The 15,492-nt window shown below is 38.7% G+C and overlaps 3 protein-coding genes and 1 non-coding gene across 5 annotated transcripts in view; all 4 read right to left on the bottom strand.

Moving 5' to 3' along the window:
• LOC146628286 (uncharacterized) overlaps window positions 1-893 on the bottom strand; it is a 124,616-nt gene extending 123,723 nt beyond the window's left edge. For both annotated transcript variants that reach the window (XR_014906406.1, XM_085359452.1), the window contains exon 1: window positions 469-893. Coding sequence is in view for 1 of the 2 variants with exons in the window: in XM_085359452.1 (XP_085215578.1) it covers window positions 469-631 (163 nt within the window). In the remaining variant the exon portion in view is untranslated. The remainder of the gene's footprint in view (window positions 1-468) is intronic.
• A 2,285-nt stretch (window positions 894-3,178) lies between these two features.
• Window positions 3,179-6,027, bottom strand: rps13 (ribosomal protein S13). Its single transcript, XM_085357713.1, has 6 exons — window positions 5,969-6,027; window positions 5,431-5,479; window positions 5,254-5,332; window positions 4,177-4,346; window positions 3,880-3,980; window positions 3,179-3,250 (listed from the first exon to the last, which is right to left on the bottom strand). Exons 1-6 carry the CDS (start codon window positions 5,989-5,991, stop codon window positions 3,217-3,219), a joined length of 456 nt encoding a protein of 151 aa, XP_085213839.1. The 5' UTR covers window positions 5,992-6,027; the 3' UTR covers window positions 3,179-3,216.
• LOC146628285 (small nucleolar RNA SNORA19) lies at window positions 3,574-3,706 on the bottom strand. Its single transcript, XR_014906456.1, has one exon. It is a non-coding gene; the product is annotated as a small nucleolar RNA SNORA19 (small nucleolar RNA).
• Window positions 6,028-7,781: 1,754 nt separating the features above from the next.
• pik3c2a (phosphatidylinositol-4-phosphate 3-kinase, catalytic subunit type 2 alpha) overlaps window positions 7,782-15,492 on the bottom strand; it is a 41,566-nt gene continuing 33,855 nt past the window's right edge. Inside the window, exons 21-33 of the mRNA XM_085359449.1 lie at window positions 15,160-15,252; window positions 14,439-14,568; window positions 14,054-14,190; window positions 13,710-13,879; window positions 12,809-12,965; window positions 12,080-12,189; window positions 11,393-11,600; window positions 11,167-11,291; window positions 10,773-10,890; window positions 10,604-10,685; window positions 10,228-10,334; window positions 9,985-10,110; window positions 7,782-9,781 (exon numbers count right to left, since the gene is read on the bottom strand). Of these exons, the coding sequence (XP_085215575.1) occupies window positions 9,599-9,781; window positions 9,985-10,110; window positions 10,228-10,334; window positions 10,604-10,685; window positions 10,773-10,890; window positions 11,167-11,291; window positions 11,393-11,600; window positions 12,080-12,189; window positions 12,809-12,965; window positions 13,710-13,879; window positions 14,054-14,190; window positions 14,439-14,568; window positions 15,160-15,252 (1,746 nt within the window). The 3' untranslated portion in view covers window positions 7,782-9,598. The remainder of the gene's footprint in view (window positions 9,782-9,984; window positions 10,111-10,227; window positions 10,335-10,603; window positions 10,686-10,772; window positions 10,891-11,166; window positions 11,292-11,392; window positions 11,601-12,079; window positions 12,190-12,808; window positions 12,966-13,709; window positions 13,880-14,053; window positions 14,191-14,438; window positions 14,569-15,159; window positions 15,253-15,492) is intronic.

Here is a 15,492-nt window from a genome sequence, read left to right as displayed (position 1 = left end):
AAATAATTATTCCATTCATGCTATGAGGCCAAGACAAGGTTTGTGTTTGTACTGCAGTTTTATGTATTATTTCAAAGAAGGTTTACTGAGTGTAACACACAAGTCCGTGTGTTGTACTTCAAGTGTTTTACAGGAAGTGTTACTGTGATGTCTAAACAATGTTCAAATGCTGAAAACGCACGTAAACATTGCGGAAGTTGGAAAAGAAACACCATCTACAAAAAATAAAAAATCGAGGAACTATTCAGACAGTAAAACACAGCATAGTGTCAGCCCCATAGAATATTAAGTTTGCTAAAAGGTATGTCGTTTAATGAGTTACTATATTAAAAAAACTAAACATATCTTACACCTACACAGTGGTCTTATAATTTCCAACATCAGTAAACACACCAAAGGTTAACCTTAGCAGCTATAAAGTGGGCGTAAGACGCAAGGAAAAAACTTTTGATTTCGTCTCACTCTTACCTGACAGGAAAGTGTAGTAAATGACTTGAACCAGCAACCGAAGCTGTTCCCACAGCACGGTGAGCATCTGTTTAGTCCACGGCAGAATAGCCATCCCTCCGCTGCCAAACCTTTCCATCGCCGTCCGCTCAGAGCTAGTCTGGGAACCAACAACCGTAGCCATTTTCACGTCTTTCTTCTCGAGTTTCGGCGACTGTGTTGAACACAACTCCTCACGTATTCTGGTATTCCTCGTCGAAAACCAAGAGATTTCGCGTATTCGTCGGTGACAGATATGCGTCGATGTTTTGTCGCTTCATTTTTCGGCAAGACTGTGCCATTTTTTGGTGTCCTTCGTCAAATGTTCTCATGTATTTTCTCCATGTTCTTCAGCTGTATTTTCATCGTTGTAGTAGCAGGAGTTGAATGTCGCGAGGTTGCAACACTCCCGTTAATATAAACATACTGACGTCACGCTGCACCGTGATTGGACAGAGTAACTGTATTCGCTTAGATCCCTACTCGTCTGCTAACTCCTCCCACAGGTAACGTAACGTGTGACGCATAGAAAGTGCCCGTAATTTCCTCAGCTTCCTGGAAAACCCGGGTTTAAAAGTGAATTTAGATAATAACGAAAACTTGTAGAGTTTCCCAGAGATAAAAACAAAATGTATAGAGATTGCAGCATTTCATTCATGAATGGACTTTCACTTTCCTTGCGTGACACGTTTTTTGGTTGTTTTCCTATACAAACCTATGTATAAAAACAAAAGCCTATTGGTTAGCATAAAGTGATGCAGAGAAGAAATGTATTTTTGTTAGATTTTACTCTCACTTATTCCACCTTTTGTCCCAGGGAAGTGGAAAAAGAGTTAACTTTGGAATTAATATTGAAACATTAGGCGCAAATTATGTTTTAGAGTAGAAACATCTGATGAGTAGCAGTTGTGCTCAAAAGAGTTGTCACGCTGTTATAAACAGACAACACTGGAGTGCGCTAGCTCTTTATGTTTTGTGTTTACATCCACTGCCTACTGACCAATCAATACTCCAGAAAATAGCATCATCATTCCTAGAAGATCCCTTGGACCTCTGCAGGGAGAGAAGGAGGGAACGTCATTCATCGAATGCAGTTTAACTTTCCTTTTGTGACACTTTCTTGGTTGAATAATTTCTTTTTCAAACCCATGTACATAAACAAAAGCCTATTGTTTGGCATAATGTAATGCAGATATCAAAGCAGGGAGATCAGTGCATAAATGGCAATGTACTCAATCAATGTATTTTTGCTAAAGTGTACTTTCTATGTCATTTATCCCACATTTTTGTCTCCTTTGAAATGGAAGAAGAGTTAACTTTGGAATTAATCTGTGAACATTTAGACACTGCAAATTATATGTAACAGTAGACAGTTTCCCAGATGAGCTTCATATATACATATAGATGTTTAGACAAATTTAGTATCAAGTCTTTTAGTATCTTCCACATATCCCGCTTTGCACACTGATGCTACAAATAGAATGAAACCTCAATACTTCAACTGTTTTGCTCTAACCGCTGGGTAAATTTTAATAGTTAAAATTATATAGTTACATCTTCGATTATTTAGTACTTCATTTTTGTTTAAAGACACAAGCTTTAAAAAGAGATCCTGAAATTCCTCATAAAATGCTGTGAATGCAAACTACTCTTCGTGTATTCAGCTGCTAGTTAGAAGGAGCTGTATGCCGGCCTGTTTTCAATGGTACCCTGTGAAGTACCTATGATCTCAAAGAGGACCCAAAAACAGCACTGTTGGTATAGATAGTATTGCGAATGAGTATCTAATTCAAAAGTAATTTTCTTAGTAACGATTACCTTCCGAATATTGATTTTTTTGTGACAACCCTGAAGGGATCCTACCTTCCCAAACACAAACATGAGCACGTCGGCAGTGTTTCAGGTAGGTCTCAAAATTTGTGGCCATCTGAACTTATAAAAGTCTAATAAAAATAGTGCTTACAGTGTTCCTTTCTTCAGTTTAAATTCCCCACAATCAAATTAGGACATACTGGTTAGTAAAATGTGCAAAGACCCAAATAACTTCTCTAAAATCAGTCTGATCCAGGGTGGAATTTGGCCTTTGCTTAAAGAAAAGCTACTCCACTTTATATTACATTAAATAAACAGAAACAGCCACTGTGGGGAAAAACATTACATTTACAGAAAATTAGAATATTAACCTTTGGTTTAAGTTAGTGAGCTGATAACCAGCTTTATGTGACCTTTTATCCTGATGTTGGTAAGTGATGATGAAAAGTGCCCTGGGTATGTTGAACTTTCCCTGTAGTATAGGGCCCTGCTCTCAATGGGCATGTATTGCTGCATTTGTTTTCCCCTAGGTGGTAGAGCAGGTCACCTACTATTCGGAAGGTTGGTGGCTAGACCAGTCTGTGTGCTAAATATCAGTGGGCAAGAGTCTAACCCCAAGTTGCTCTTCCATGAATCAACTGGAGTATGAATGCGTGTGTGTGTTACAAAGCACTTATGTAGAAAGAGCATTAAAAAAAAAAAAACATTGCTCGTGTGAATGAGGCAAGTTGTGTAAAGCGCTTTGAGCGCTCAGAGTAGAAAAGCACTGTAAAAGTACCGGTCCATTTAAATGTATTCTTTTTTGTATTCGGTGTTTGGCCTGTATTTCAAGTGCATCTCTAAATCTTAACATACACACAAAAAGACAAACAAACAACTCCCAATTTAAACGGTTTTATTAATCCAAAAGTGTAGAATTTATGCCACCAGAGCAGAAGCTGTAGAGGACTCACTGTAAACAGAAAGGGGAAAAAAAACATTAGTAAACAAAAACCTTTGACTTAAAAACAAAAACCCATTAAATTTTCATATATATATTTTTTTAGGGGAACAAGTATAACCATCTCTTTCCTATTACTCACTCATGATTTTTACTTTGTTGTAATTATTTCTTTATATTCAAAATTAAGTTCATGTTGGCCACAAATTACAACATGCTTAAAACGCCACATGTGCAAACCTACAAAACTACAGCTGAATAAAAAGGACCAAGTTGTCTTTTTAGAACATCAATGTGTCCATCCACACTAAACCACACATGTACACAAATAGTTTCACTGTGTGAAGGGGACTGGCAGAGACTGCACCAAGTAGCTGCTCTGCTAATTTACCTCCAGTTTTTCTCTAGCACAACAGAAATATCAATACTCCTAATAAACAATGAGGAGCATGACAATGAATTGTGCACTTCCATGTATACACTTAGTGAACATTACAATACAGTTAAACGATTAGTGTTGTAATAAAAACTACCATTTGTGACAATTTTTTTTGATAACAAACAGGTAACCGACTTGCAAAAATTTAATTTTCCGATCCAAATAACAAGAAAAGCATCTCAAAAGCATCACAGATACATACTACTTCCAGTTGGGGGCCAGTACTCTCTTGGTCTTGTAGTAACGGGCCAGCCTGTGGATCCTGCTCTCAATGAGAATCAGGCGGAACTTGGCATCCTTGTCCTGCAAATATAACAACAACGTGTTGCATTCAATTCCCATTATATTTCAAATTGCTTGCATTCCAAAGAATAAAAATCCTTTAAACTGTTGATGACAACATCAAAATTACATTTTTAATTTTACATGGAAAACAAACTTATCTTCCAAGTTATGCTATAGGATCTTGTTCCAGGTCATTGGCCTAGCTTTGCTGTACCTTTCTGTTTCTCTCCAGGTGCTTCCTGACCGCCACAGCCTTCTTGATGAGGTGGTACAGATCCTCTGGCAGGTCAGGGGCCAGACCCTTGGACTTGAGGATCCTCAGAATTTTGTTGCCAGTGACAAAACGTACTTGGGCAACACCGTGGGAGTCCCTCAGAATAACACCTAGAAAGGTTTATAGACATGATAAAACTGAAACAGGCATGGGATTTTGCCAACAAATTAAGTTTTGCATAAATCTGCCAAAACAGTCTTAAAACAGATTAAAAAAATTCCAGAGAAATGAAGACTGCATATTGATTCAAAAGCAAAACTAAAAATTTTTCAAAGTGAGTAAATTGTGTTTCCTGGATTTATGTAACACAAGTGGCATCTGGCTAATGTAATTTTCCTAAACAGAGAAAGAGTTGAAGTTTTCTCTGAATGGCATCACATTTTTTTGTCACTGATGACAAGTCATTTTATTCAATGATTGTTTGCACAGTAAGATAAGTTGGCAATAATCTTTGTAGGACTTTTCCAAACGTTTTGATTTGACATGAGTTTCTGTGGACCCTTGAGGCCTGTAGCTATCAGTCAATAGGAAAATGTATACCTGCTCCATCTCGTCTTTACTTTACTCACAATACAGACAATCTATCCTAATTTGTAAATATCAGCGAAAACAACATACACTTCTTATTGTATTATAATGGCTTATAATGACAGTGTAAAAACTTAAGACTAGACAGTGTGTAATACATCTGGTTTACATTGCACTGAAGCTCAGAGGACAAAGAACAACAAGAACATGATAACAGCAACCCCAACGTTTACAATTATGAGAAATTCTGAATTAAAAATTACTGCAGAAATTTAGCATAATGGTATCAACATCATGGTCAGCCAAATATCTGGAAGGGCATCTAGCACAAGTAATGTGCAGCCAAACGTTTTTAAACTGCTCAGCAATATCTGAGTCTGCCAAAAGTTGTGAACTGAACTGTGGTGATCTTCAATTATTATAGTCATGTCATGTAATTAATCTCAACATCTGCATGTTGCAGGGAAGAAAACCTAAACTAGCACTTACCAATCTGGGAAGGAGTCAGACCCTTCTTGGCCAGCTTGAAGATCTGCTCTTTGACATCATCAGATGTGAGCTTCAGCCACTACAAAAATGGGGGACGGTATTAAAATAAAGGACGCGTGTTCAAAAAATGTGCAATAATCACTTCGCTTTAGCGAAATATAATGAATGTGTACTCACAGTGGGAACACTGCGCCTGTAAGGCAGAGCTGACTGGGACAAGCCCTTTCTGTAAGCGAGAAACAAAATCCCGTTAGTAGTGAGAACTTGACAGTTTGGTCAGAACAACGCAAAAACTATCGTCAAGTCAACAGGGGAAAAAACGTTAGGCCGGGTTATGCTCGCTTCATACTAGTGCTGGCTTACCGATCATGAATCTTAACTAAATGATCAGTTCACAGTAAATTAACTTTATCAGTAAGAAGAAACACGCGTGACTTAAACTTTGCAAGTTATACATTTATATGCAACATGATGTACAACTCGGGGAGTTAAAATCGTTTCGATGCGCAAATGTGCTAACTTGGCTACCACAAGCTAGCTAAAGGAGGATGTCGACTGACTGTGTGCATGTAAGTCAATTTCTCACTTTTAGGTTGAATCCCAGATTTCATTTTTGACCCCAGTCAGCCACAACATGTTTAGAAACTATCTCCTGCAAACAAAACCAGTCTACAGAAGGAAAATACCAACTTTAAAAGACAAAAAGAGAGCTCACCCGGGAGCGTGCATGCGACCCATGATGGCGGTAGAGGAAGAGAGGCCGCACACGCGACAGAAAATGGTATTTTGCGCCTGCGTCGGAAATGACGCAATGACGTAGACCGGAGTTTTGTTGACGCTACCTGACGTCAACAAAACTACCCTAGCTCAGCTTTTTAGTATCTCCCTCATTCTTCTTCAGTCTGACTGAATACTTGAGTTTGTAATAGCTGAACAACGATACCTTGTAAAGGACGCTAATTTTTATCACACTGAAACCGCTTTAGTTAGCGCCATTTTTTCTCAATTGAAGAAACTGGCCACTGACATGTGAGCGGAATTTGTGGGACACCAAGCTCAATATACATTGTGGAGGTAAACACAGACAGTGGTCCACCGCAACATACGATTTTTTCGTAAAATAGCTTCTCTTCATATCTGCAGAAATTAAGGTATTTCTCATCCAGCTGTAGTGTTATGTAGTACTGTGCAAAAATAAAACGGGAAATGGGAGCAGTAATTTAATGAAACGAGGGAACACACATGGAAATCCAGAATATAAGGCTGAAATAGAGTCTGTACAATTTCAAAGAGTATTTGTTGATCACCTCTATTCTTCACGGCAGCCTGAACTCTTGAGCAAGCTTTCTTGTAAATTCAAATATCTTCAGAAATAACTCCAGGCCTCTTGAAGGACACATCCTTTGGAATTTAACTGCCTTTTGTTCTGTTCTCTGTGAAGATGATCCCTGCTTCAATAACATTGAGATCTGAGTGCTGTGGAAATGCGAATGCCAGTCCATGACCAATGGATTGGAAGTGTGTTAGGGATCATTATGTTGAAAATGATGCTGTTGCCAATCAGATGATTTTCAGCTGGTATTACATGGTGGATGAAAGCCCCCACAATGTTTTAGAAATGGGTCACTGTTGTAACTCTTTTCTGACCTTCTCCATAAATAATGACAATGACTTAAACCAGTCATTTGAATTTAGATTCAACACACAAAGACCTTTTGCCACTGATTTTCAGTGCAGTTTGTAATTTGCAATACTTTCCCTTCATTTCTCTTAATGGCTGTAAACCCTTACATTGAAACCATTTCTCAAGAAAACAGATGTACTCCCAGATTCTTTATCAGTTATTAGATTATTTCTTTTCTTTCCAGTTTAAAGAATACCGTTTACAGATGTTTATCTGCACGTTTCCAGGTTTTCTCAAAGTATCCATAACCATGACAAGATATGCCAAGTTTCTGGTTAATAGTCCTTTAGGAATCAGCTTGTTGGAGGAAAAATACTATTTTACGCCTGTCAAACTGAGTGATCTTTGGCAATTTGCATACATTCAAATGAAGTAAAGTGAGCAAAATACATGCAAATAAGACGATGGAAAATTGGTTCTTGTTCAATATGTAGATACCATACTGGTTTCCATTTTTATGCTTGAATGACTCACAGGTCAGAGTTAAGTAGCTTAAACACAAAAATTCTCAGAAGATGGTTGGGTACAAAGACTGAATTCAAATTGAGGGAAAGAGCAGGCAACATCCAAATAAAAACTTGAAAAAGCCACTCAGGAAGCCTGAAGAATTATTGTTCAAGAACAATTAAAGAAAAAATATATAATAGAAAGGTCTCTTGGGAGCAAAATATAAAGAAATTAGGGGGTAGCTCAAGACATTTGCACAGTACTGTACCTAACTTGCGGGCAAAAAAATTGAAACAATAGAATCAGTAAGCAGGTTTGTGTAATCTACCTTCAAACAAATTTCACACAAAGACCACAATTTTGACACATACGTTCCAAAAACATTTAATTTGCTTTAAGAAAGAAGGATTACAGTACACACTGATCCATTCAGGCAAGAGGTCACCAATTAGGAATAAATAACTGGCCATGTTAATACAAACTATGCTTCCTTTCTTTGTACAGCTGCTAAAAGAACAAATGAAGCCACTAATAATCATAACATGACGTTGTCTTGTGGATCTCTAAAAAACTTTTTAGAAACATTTATCTTAATTTCTTTATTAAACATTAACAACAACTTTAGATTCATAGTTAGGCAAGTAGAGAAGAAAGCAGCTAATCTCATGCTCACGATTCCTGTTCCCTTTTTGTGAAGACGTTTTAAGGTAAAGTTGTCCTTTCAGTATCTGATTTGTGTCGTTTTGCCAAAGCATTCCCTCAACTAAATGTCACAAAACCTGACTTGTTCTGGACTTCACTGGCAGCTATTACCATCCAGTGACTCATGGCATTGTTACACCAGTATTAGGCACTAGGGGTGAGTGTGGCATTGCTGCCCAAAGGTGAAACAGCCTCAGGTCCAGACTCCAGAAGTAACTCAGTTCCTGACTTGTGGTTTTGAACCACCTGAAGAACGCACCAAACAGACTACCAATCAGTGTCTTCAAACAATCATAATCTTCAACCCGAGCAAGTATAAAAGCATGTTCTGAAGCTTATTATACAAATTCCCCTTTTAAGGTGTGCTGTGTGAAAACAGTCAAGTAATACCACGAGTGAAAGACCTAGTATTGTGCATTTAGTGGCATTCCACTGTCACAAAAAAGGTTGCACTCCCACACTTAGACCTGCTGTGGAAGAACTACTGATATAGCTTTATAGAATATAGATTTTTCTTTAATAAGGACATCACATTGTTAATAAAATATAACCTGTAATAAGGCCATGTTGAGCGTGAGCACAAACAAAGGCACCTTGATGAAAGTGTGGTTTGATTTACTGTCCTTTTCATTACTTTTGGCACATTTTTGGGGAATATTAAGGTCATGGTTGATTTCCTGGCGCTCTGCTCTAACCCAGAGGTATCTGCTACAAAGCAGGAAACCCTGATGCCTCCTATTTGTCTATATAGAAAATAAACAAGGAAAATGTCAAAACAAGCCCCTTTTCTATTACTTAAAAAATAAATGTGTCAGCCTATATATACTCTTCTGAAAGTAAGCCGTTTTGGTCCTCTAATATCAAAATGTACAAAACGTTACAGCTCTTTGTTACACTTTAGGAAAACTGAGACAAAAGGAGGAGATTGTTTGTCACAAAAACAATCTTGATTAGCTGTAGAGGGAAGAAAAAAAGAAATGGTGAAGAATGAAGACCAGGCTCCCCCGTTTGAAGATTTGTGAATTAGCCCGAACGATCGCCCTTTGAGGGCACGTCTGAAGGAGTTTTTCACACATTCACGTCATATGGGAATAACCTCAGTGGCAACATAATTACATGCAACCTCATGGTAAAATTCAGCAGAATGTTGTTGCTCGTGGTATATGTTTGTCAGCAATGAGAACATAAGTATTCTTCTTATGAAATCTTAAGAATACTAATTACAACACAATTCATGTGGAAGAAATAGTTAATTTGGTTTAATAGATTTGAAAGTAAAATATTGCAGATTATTACTGAACGATCTGAATGGTAGGAAATTCATCCATAAAAGAAAAGAAGGAAAAGAAAGAGCAGTGCTGAAGTGAACTGAAAGCTGAGGTGACCACCATTTTCAAGTAAGCATCTGCTGCATTTCCCATATGATTTGAATGCAGCGCTGTTTTTTGTTTGTTTTTTGCTTGAAGAGGCAGAGTCAGAACTGTTGCTTCGGCAGAGGGAGGTGGGCAGGGGTTAGAAGTATGGAACGGCCGTTAGTTTGTACCACTTGACCGTCTCGTTGCTGAGGTCAAAGTCTTTGAGCCTGAGCGTAATGCCACCCAGGAAGTAGTTCTCACGCAGCGACTCAGCACTGAGCACGCTCAGCTGCAGCTCCCGAAGGCCCAGAGTTTCTTTGCTGTAGCCGCTGTACACCAGCTGTGGAAGAAGAGAATGGAAAAGTTAGCAAAGTGAGTGTCTTTAGGCAGCTGACCATGAAGTTCTTGGATTTCAGTACCTCAGTAGAACATCTTCATATCAAAAATAAATCTGTAAATATCAAAATAGTCTAACATTTTTACGATCATGGTTCTTAACAATGCCATACTAGATAATAAATATAGCTTATAGTATTTCCTAACCATCTCATTGAAGGTAGGATTCCTGGTTTTCCTTGAGATCTTTGTCTTGCGTTTGGAAGTCTTGTGTGGATCTGGAAGCAGGTAAGTCTTCACATACGGGTTGGGATCTGTTCCATCTTCAGAAACCTGACAGGAAAGAGACGGGTTAATTGTATGACAACAGAGAGAAATAGAAAAAGAATGAAATGACATGAACGGATCAAAACAGTATTTTAAAATATATATTTAATTCTTGAAGCCTACCAGGTCTCTGATGTGCATGACCATGATGAATAGAGTACTATTCCTGTAGGAGATTGACAGCTTCACTTCTCCTTCCACCCGACCAGAAGTGGGACTCAGTGGAGGCTCTGCAACAGTCACACGCCACACATAACTCTCATGAATCTGGATGCATGCAAATGCATTTTAAAATGCATATGCATTTTAAATTTTTATTCAATGAACCATTAAATATTTTTGCCTACAAACTCAGAGTGACTTGACAAACTGGTAAATTACTTGTCGATATTTATAAACAGTACATGGCTTAATGATAGCACAGTAATGAAAGCAAAAGCACAAACAGTGTCAAGAAAATGACAAACAGTAAATGGAAATGAAAAGTGATGGTATTTACCAGGTGCTTTGGCCATGGCATCCACACCTTCTGTCTTGTCATCCCGCGCAATTGGATGAAAGAATGTGTAGATCAGGTCACACTAGAAGAAGACCAGAAAGACTGAAAATCTATTCCTGATTACTATCATTCCAGTATACGGAGTGTGTTTGTTTGTGTGTGTGCATACCTGGGTAACCTCTGTGGAGCTTCTCATCAGGTTGTGGACATAGTTATTGAGCTCCAGCTTCCTCTTGGCTGCTACTTCTTTAATTTGGCTTCGGCCAAGCACCATTTTGCTGGGGAAACTAGAGAAAAAGAGAAGCAAGGTATGATTAGCCGATCTACTTTACAGAATCTGATGTAACACTTAGACCGGCAGTCACAACACTGATTACAAAAACAAAACAAAACACCAATTCATTATTAGGCTTACAGCAGGATGGCATTTTGGGAGTGTTAGCGAAGATTGCATCATCTCCAAAACATGATAATTAACTGGCCAGTTCACTATCTTACAGGTTTTAATTAGATTGATGACATTGTTGGATGATAAGGGAGTAAGCGGGTGGTGACAAAACTACCTTGGCAGCTTCCAGAGAGGGAAGAGGATAGTCAGTTTATTGTGGAGCTCTTGAAACTCGTCAAAAGTGCGGAAGACAAACTGTGGCTCATTCTGACCTTCCCTCAGGAGTCTCACCACATAGATCTGCACAGAGCGGAGAAACAGCCAGTTTACAGTTTGGGCAAAATCCAGTATGAGACGAAAAAGGAAAATCGAAAACAAAATGAGACTTCACTGGTGCTCACATAGTGCTTGTCTGGGTTATATCTCTTCTGAAAGGAGAAGATGGAGGCGTGGACGATGCGTCCCTCTTGTTTCAGAGTATATGTCTTCGGGGAGAAAGAGAGGATTGGCTCGTCATTGGCCGGCAGACCAGAGAATCGTAGCTGGGCAAGGTTGTGGATGAAGAAGTTGAACTTGGTGGCCACACTTCCTAGACTGGACTCTATGAGCCTGGGACAGTTAGAAAATAAGGGGAGGAAATCTGCATTAGATCAGGTGAAAATGAAACTAAATATTTAACATGCCAAAGACACAATTTTTAACTATGCTCCCTTGACCTTTGGCTATGTGAAGAAATAAACATTCAAAGCACATTTCCAGTTTCAATCCAGTCTGACTGGTCTTTCAAAAAACAAGCATGCCTTGTTCTGGTTGTACTTTTGTTGTGTTGTTGCATAGCGAGATAGCAGCTATTCCTGTTTTGCTCCTAATCATGTACTGCCACCTGGTGGACTTTTAGTATCTGACATCATAAACTGTACACTAAAGTATATCTTGCTACAAAACCTGCCACGTAGAGTGGAATGAATCAGAGAAAAGTATTAAAGTTGAACAAAAATGTGCTAAAAACCCCCCCCAAACAATAAACATGTCAAAATGTTTTTAGTTTTGTTTTTTGGACTGGAGGAGAAAGATGTTAATACATTTACCTGGTAAAGAAGATGGTGGCTTCAGCATCTGTGTTGTGTGGCTGCAGTGCATCAAACACATACTTTAAATCTTGAGAGCCGGTCAGCTCTGGGAGACCTGATGACATCATCTACAACAGACAGAGAAACACATGCCTGATATTTGAGGTGAATACCACTTGGTGACTTTTTTTGAGTTATCTGAAGTAGTTTTCTGCATGTTGGCCCACTTATTACTCAGAACTTTCTAACTCTGCTGTGTGTTCAGTTTGGAATATGTGCTTACTGGTGCTGCTTAATTGCACCGACAGGTGTGTCTACTATTTTGTTTGTCCAATGTATAATCAGCGAGGTCAGGCAAAGAATCAGTATAATTCAGTTCAGTTCAGTGACACCAAGACTGTCTCCGTTAGAAATGCAATAAACAGAAGTCTTTTCACTTAAGCAGAGCCTCTAAGTTTATTGCACACAAATTTCTAGGACAGAGAGGCGTTGATTTATTATGAATGCTCTTGGTTTGCATATCTTGTTATTTTGGCTCTTGCAGGTGTAAAAGAAAACAAGGTGACAAAAAGGAGGCCAATACCAGTAATAGGGACAGATGAAGATGTTAAATGGCACAGTCAGCAGTACAAAAGTACAAGAACAAAACTCGTTTTACCATCAATGTGTGTATGAACAGCTAGAGTGCTATGTACTATGTACATGTGTGTATGTACTCGGGCTTGTTTGTTTTGTTTTCTCTCTCACCAGTGACAACAAGTTAAGGAAAAGCCCGGAGTTCTTGCGGATGAGGTTGTAGGCTTGGCAACACAGGTCCACAAACAGCTGGAAGCGGCTGGTGGGCCGCTCGCCTCCGTTAATGACGTACGCCATGTCAGAGGTCAGAACAAACGGAGCTCGGTCTCTGATGGGAAAAAAGGGTGGAGACAAGATTTGACATCAGCTTCTCATAAAAGAGCAAAAAGTTTTTCATCACTTGTTTAAACCTCTGGGAAAACATGGCCTAAATTGACATCCTCCCTCACGTAAAACACTAAAAAAGGAGTATGTATGAATTAATACATAAATAAATAAATGAATGTATAAACATTTCAGCAAGAAAATGTTCCAAGGCCAAAAATAGAAGAGTGTAGTTGTAACAGAGCCAACCTGGACACTGTGTGAAAATCTCAGTTAAGAATCAGGTCATGACTGAAAACACACATTAATCTTACTGTGCTCAAAGTCATTATCCTCTGCTCCTGAAATACAGTCACCCACAAAGGAATTGTGGGGCCTTTGAGCACAGGGATGTACTCTAATATCTTACTATGCACAAAGTCTTCGGTGGGGTAGGTATATAATTTTTCGGGATTTGTTTGTTTTTTCACCTCATTTTGGGTGCTTGACATACCTTTCATCCATAAAAGTGAAGATCACACTTTTTAAATTGTTTGTGACAACTTAACACATTAGTTCTAAAGGCACTCAAAACAAACAACAACCAAAAAACACCTGTGTGCTGTGGGAGTCCCCTGGGAACTACGAGGGTTGTAAATCAATCATATCACTACGGCACACCTTCAAAACTTGATAGCGCGACAAAGCATCCTTTATCTATAGCAATTTCACACTTGCATCCATGATACATGTGAGATTTGATCATCACCTCTTGAAGCTGCCAAACATCTGGGCATGGCCCAGGAATTTGCCAAAGTCGATGTGAAACATGTGACCAGTGGAGCGCAGCATGATATTATCATTATGACGATCACAGATGCCAAGCACGTAGGTTGCAACACAGCATCCAGCACAAGAGTAGATGAAGTTCTCCGAAGCCTAAAGGAGAGGAGAAAAGGGTATTTTAAGCATGGCTAAATAAAGCGAGTACTGCAATGAAATTTAAAAAAAAAAAAAAAAAGGTTGCATGTTTGGATTAAGGATTCACATTTATAAGGGTCAAAGGTCAAACAGACTAACAAGTGCTTTAAATTTCATGAGAATATGTATCACCTTCTCATACTCATCCTCAGCGGGGTTGTACTTGCGAAGCCATTCTGCCAGTGGTTTGTCCTTAAAAGATCCTGTCACGCCGTACTCCACCTGGATCTTTCTGAGGGTGTCAGAAGAAGGCACCAACTCTACCATACCTACACAACAGCAAATCTTTTATTAACACTACACTGGCTATATAGTATATTTAACTGTAAATGTGGTAATTGGTTTACTCAACAAATTAGCTACATGGCAGGAATGCTTTCTAATAATGCTAGGAGCAATTTCAGATTAAACAGACAAAAAGGTGTAGGAGTATTTTTAGTACACATGTGTGCTTGGTTTGTAAATGGATATTTAAAGCCGACTGACGGGAGTGTGTCTTTATGTGCTTGTCTGTTACCTTTGTCCTTGCCAGTGGAGATGCATTTGAAATTTACAATGCGGAGGTCTAGACCCTCCTGCAGCCAGATTCGGTCCATGATGCGAATCATCTGCAGAGCCAGCATGTCCTGCCTCAGGTCTTCTCCGACCTGATGCATGCAGGTAGATCAAGAGAGAGCTAGTTTATACACACATAGGGAATCTTTTCTACTCTGTGCAATAAGTCTTTACAAAATTTGTCAGAGAATCCTTAGCACTCCATTTTTTAGTTCAGTATAGTATTTATTTAAATACCTTGCACTGTTTCTTACAGTAAGCACACTATACACAAGAGTAATTACATATTATTTTTACCCATTTTTATTTTATTGAGGCACTTTAATTATCAAATCATTTGTTTTGTTATTCTTTTTCTGTTGAGATATTTAATTTTTTAAAAATACATTATTTTGTTTTTTTATTAAGCCACTTCATTTTGCATTTGTTGTTTGAGTAAACTGTATCTATCAATTACTGGCTGGTTTAAACTTCAGCCACCAGGGGGTGCAGTGTTCATATCAAGACTATGTAAACAGTTACATGTTTGTGTGCTACTGTGGGCTCCACTCATAAAACATGGAAACATGCATGAAAGACACACTCGAACCTGTTCTCAGGCGTTGTTTGACTTGCTGATCAGTGTACTCATTTTCAGCATTTTACATTGGGCGTGTGTGATTGTGTGTCTGCGCATACACTACCTTGAACATAACATTGATCTCTTCTCCCAAGGGGTCGGCGTTGACCAATGCCAGTTTGAGGGGAACAGCGTTGGAGTTGAAGAAGGAACAGGCCTACACACAAACAGCAATATCCTCTGCATTACATCACACTGTTATGTTGTCTTCCGAGACACATCCCAAAGTGATTTAGTGATTAGTGATTTCTCTACGGTTTTGATTTATTCGAGGATGTTTTTAAACCTGCATGTTACTCGGAAAAGACAGCCTGTGAACATTTAGCATTTTCTGAAATGTTATCATCCAGTAACTTCAGCAGGATAAACAAAGTAATGACTTTGAATAATGTAAAGA

This window comes from Diplotaxodon limnothrissa, linkage group LG7 (genome assembly GCF_057381915.1).
Source record: "Diplotaxodon limnothrissa isolate DT_005_m linkage group LG7, D_limnothrissa_male_GT1.1, whole genome shotgun sequence".
Classification (NCBI taxonomy): domain Eukaryota; kingdom Metazoa; phylum Chordata; class Actinopteri; order Cichliformes; family Cichlidae; genus Diplotaxodon; species Diplotaxodon limnothrissa.
This window is presented reverse-complemented; position numbering and strand designations above follow the sequence as displayed.

Coding starts and splice junctions, on each gene's coding strand:
- rps13 (XM_085357713.1), bottom strand. CDS start 5,991: ATGGGTCGCATGCACGCTCCCGG. Junction 3,981..4,176: donor ACCTGGAGAGAAACAGAAAG/GTACAGCAAAGC, acceptor TTATATTTGCAG/GACAAGGATGCCAAGTTCCG. Junction 3,251..3,879: donor CTGGCCCCCAACTGGAAGTA/GTATGTATCTGT, acceptor TTCTGTTTACAG/TGAGTCCTCTACAGCTTCTG.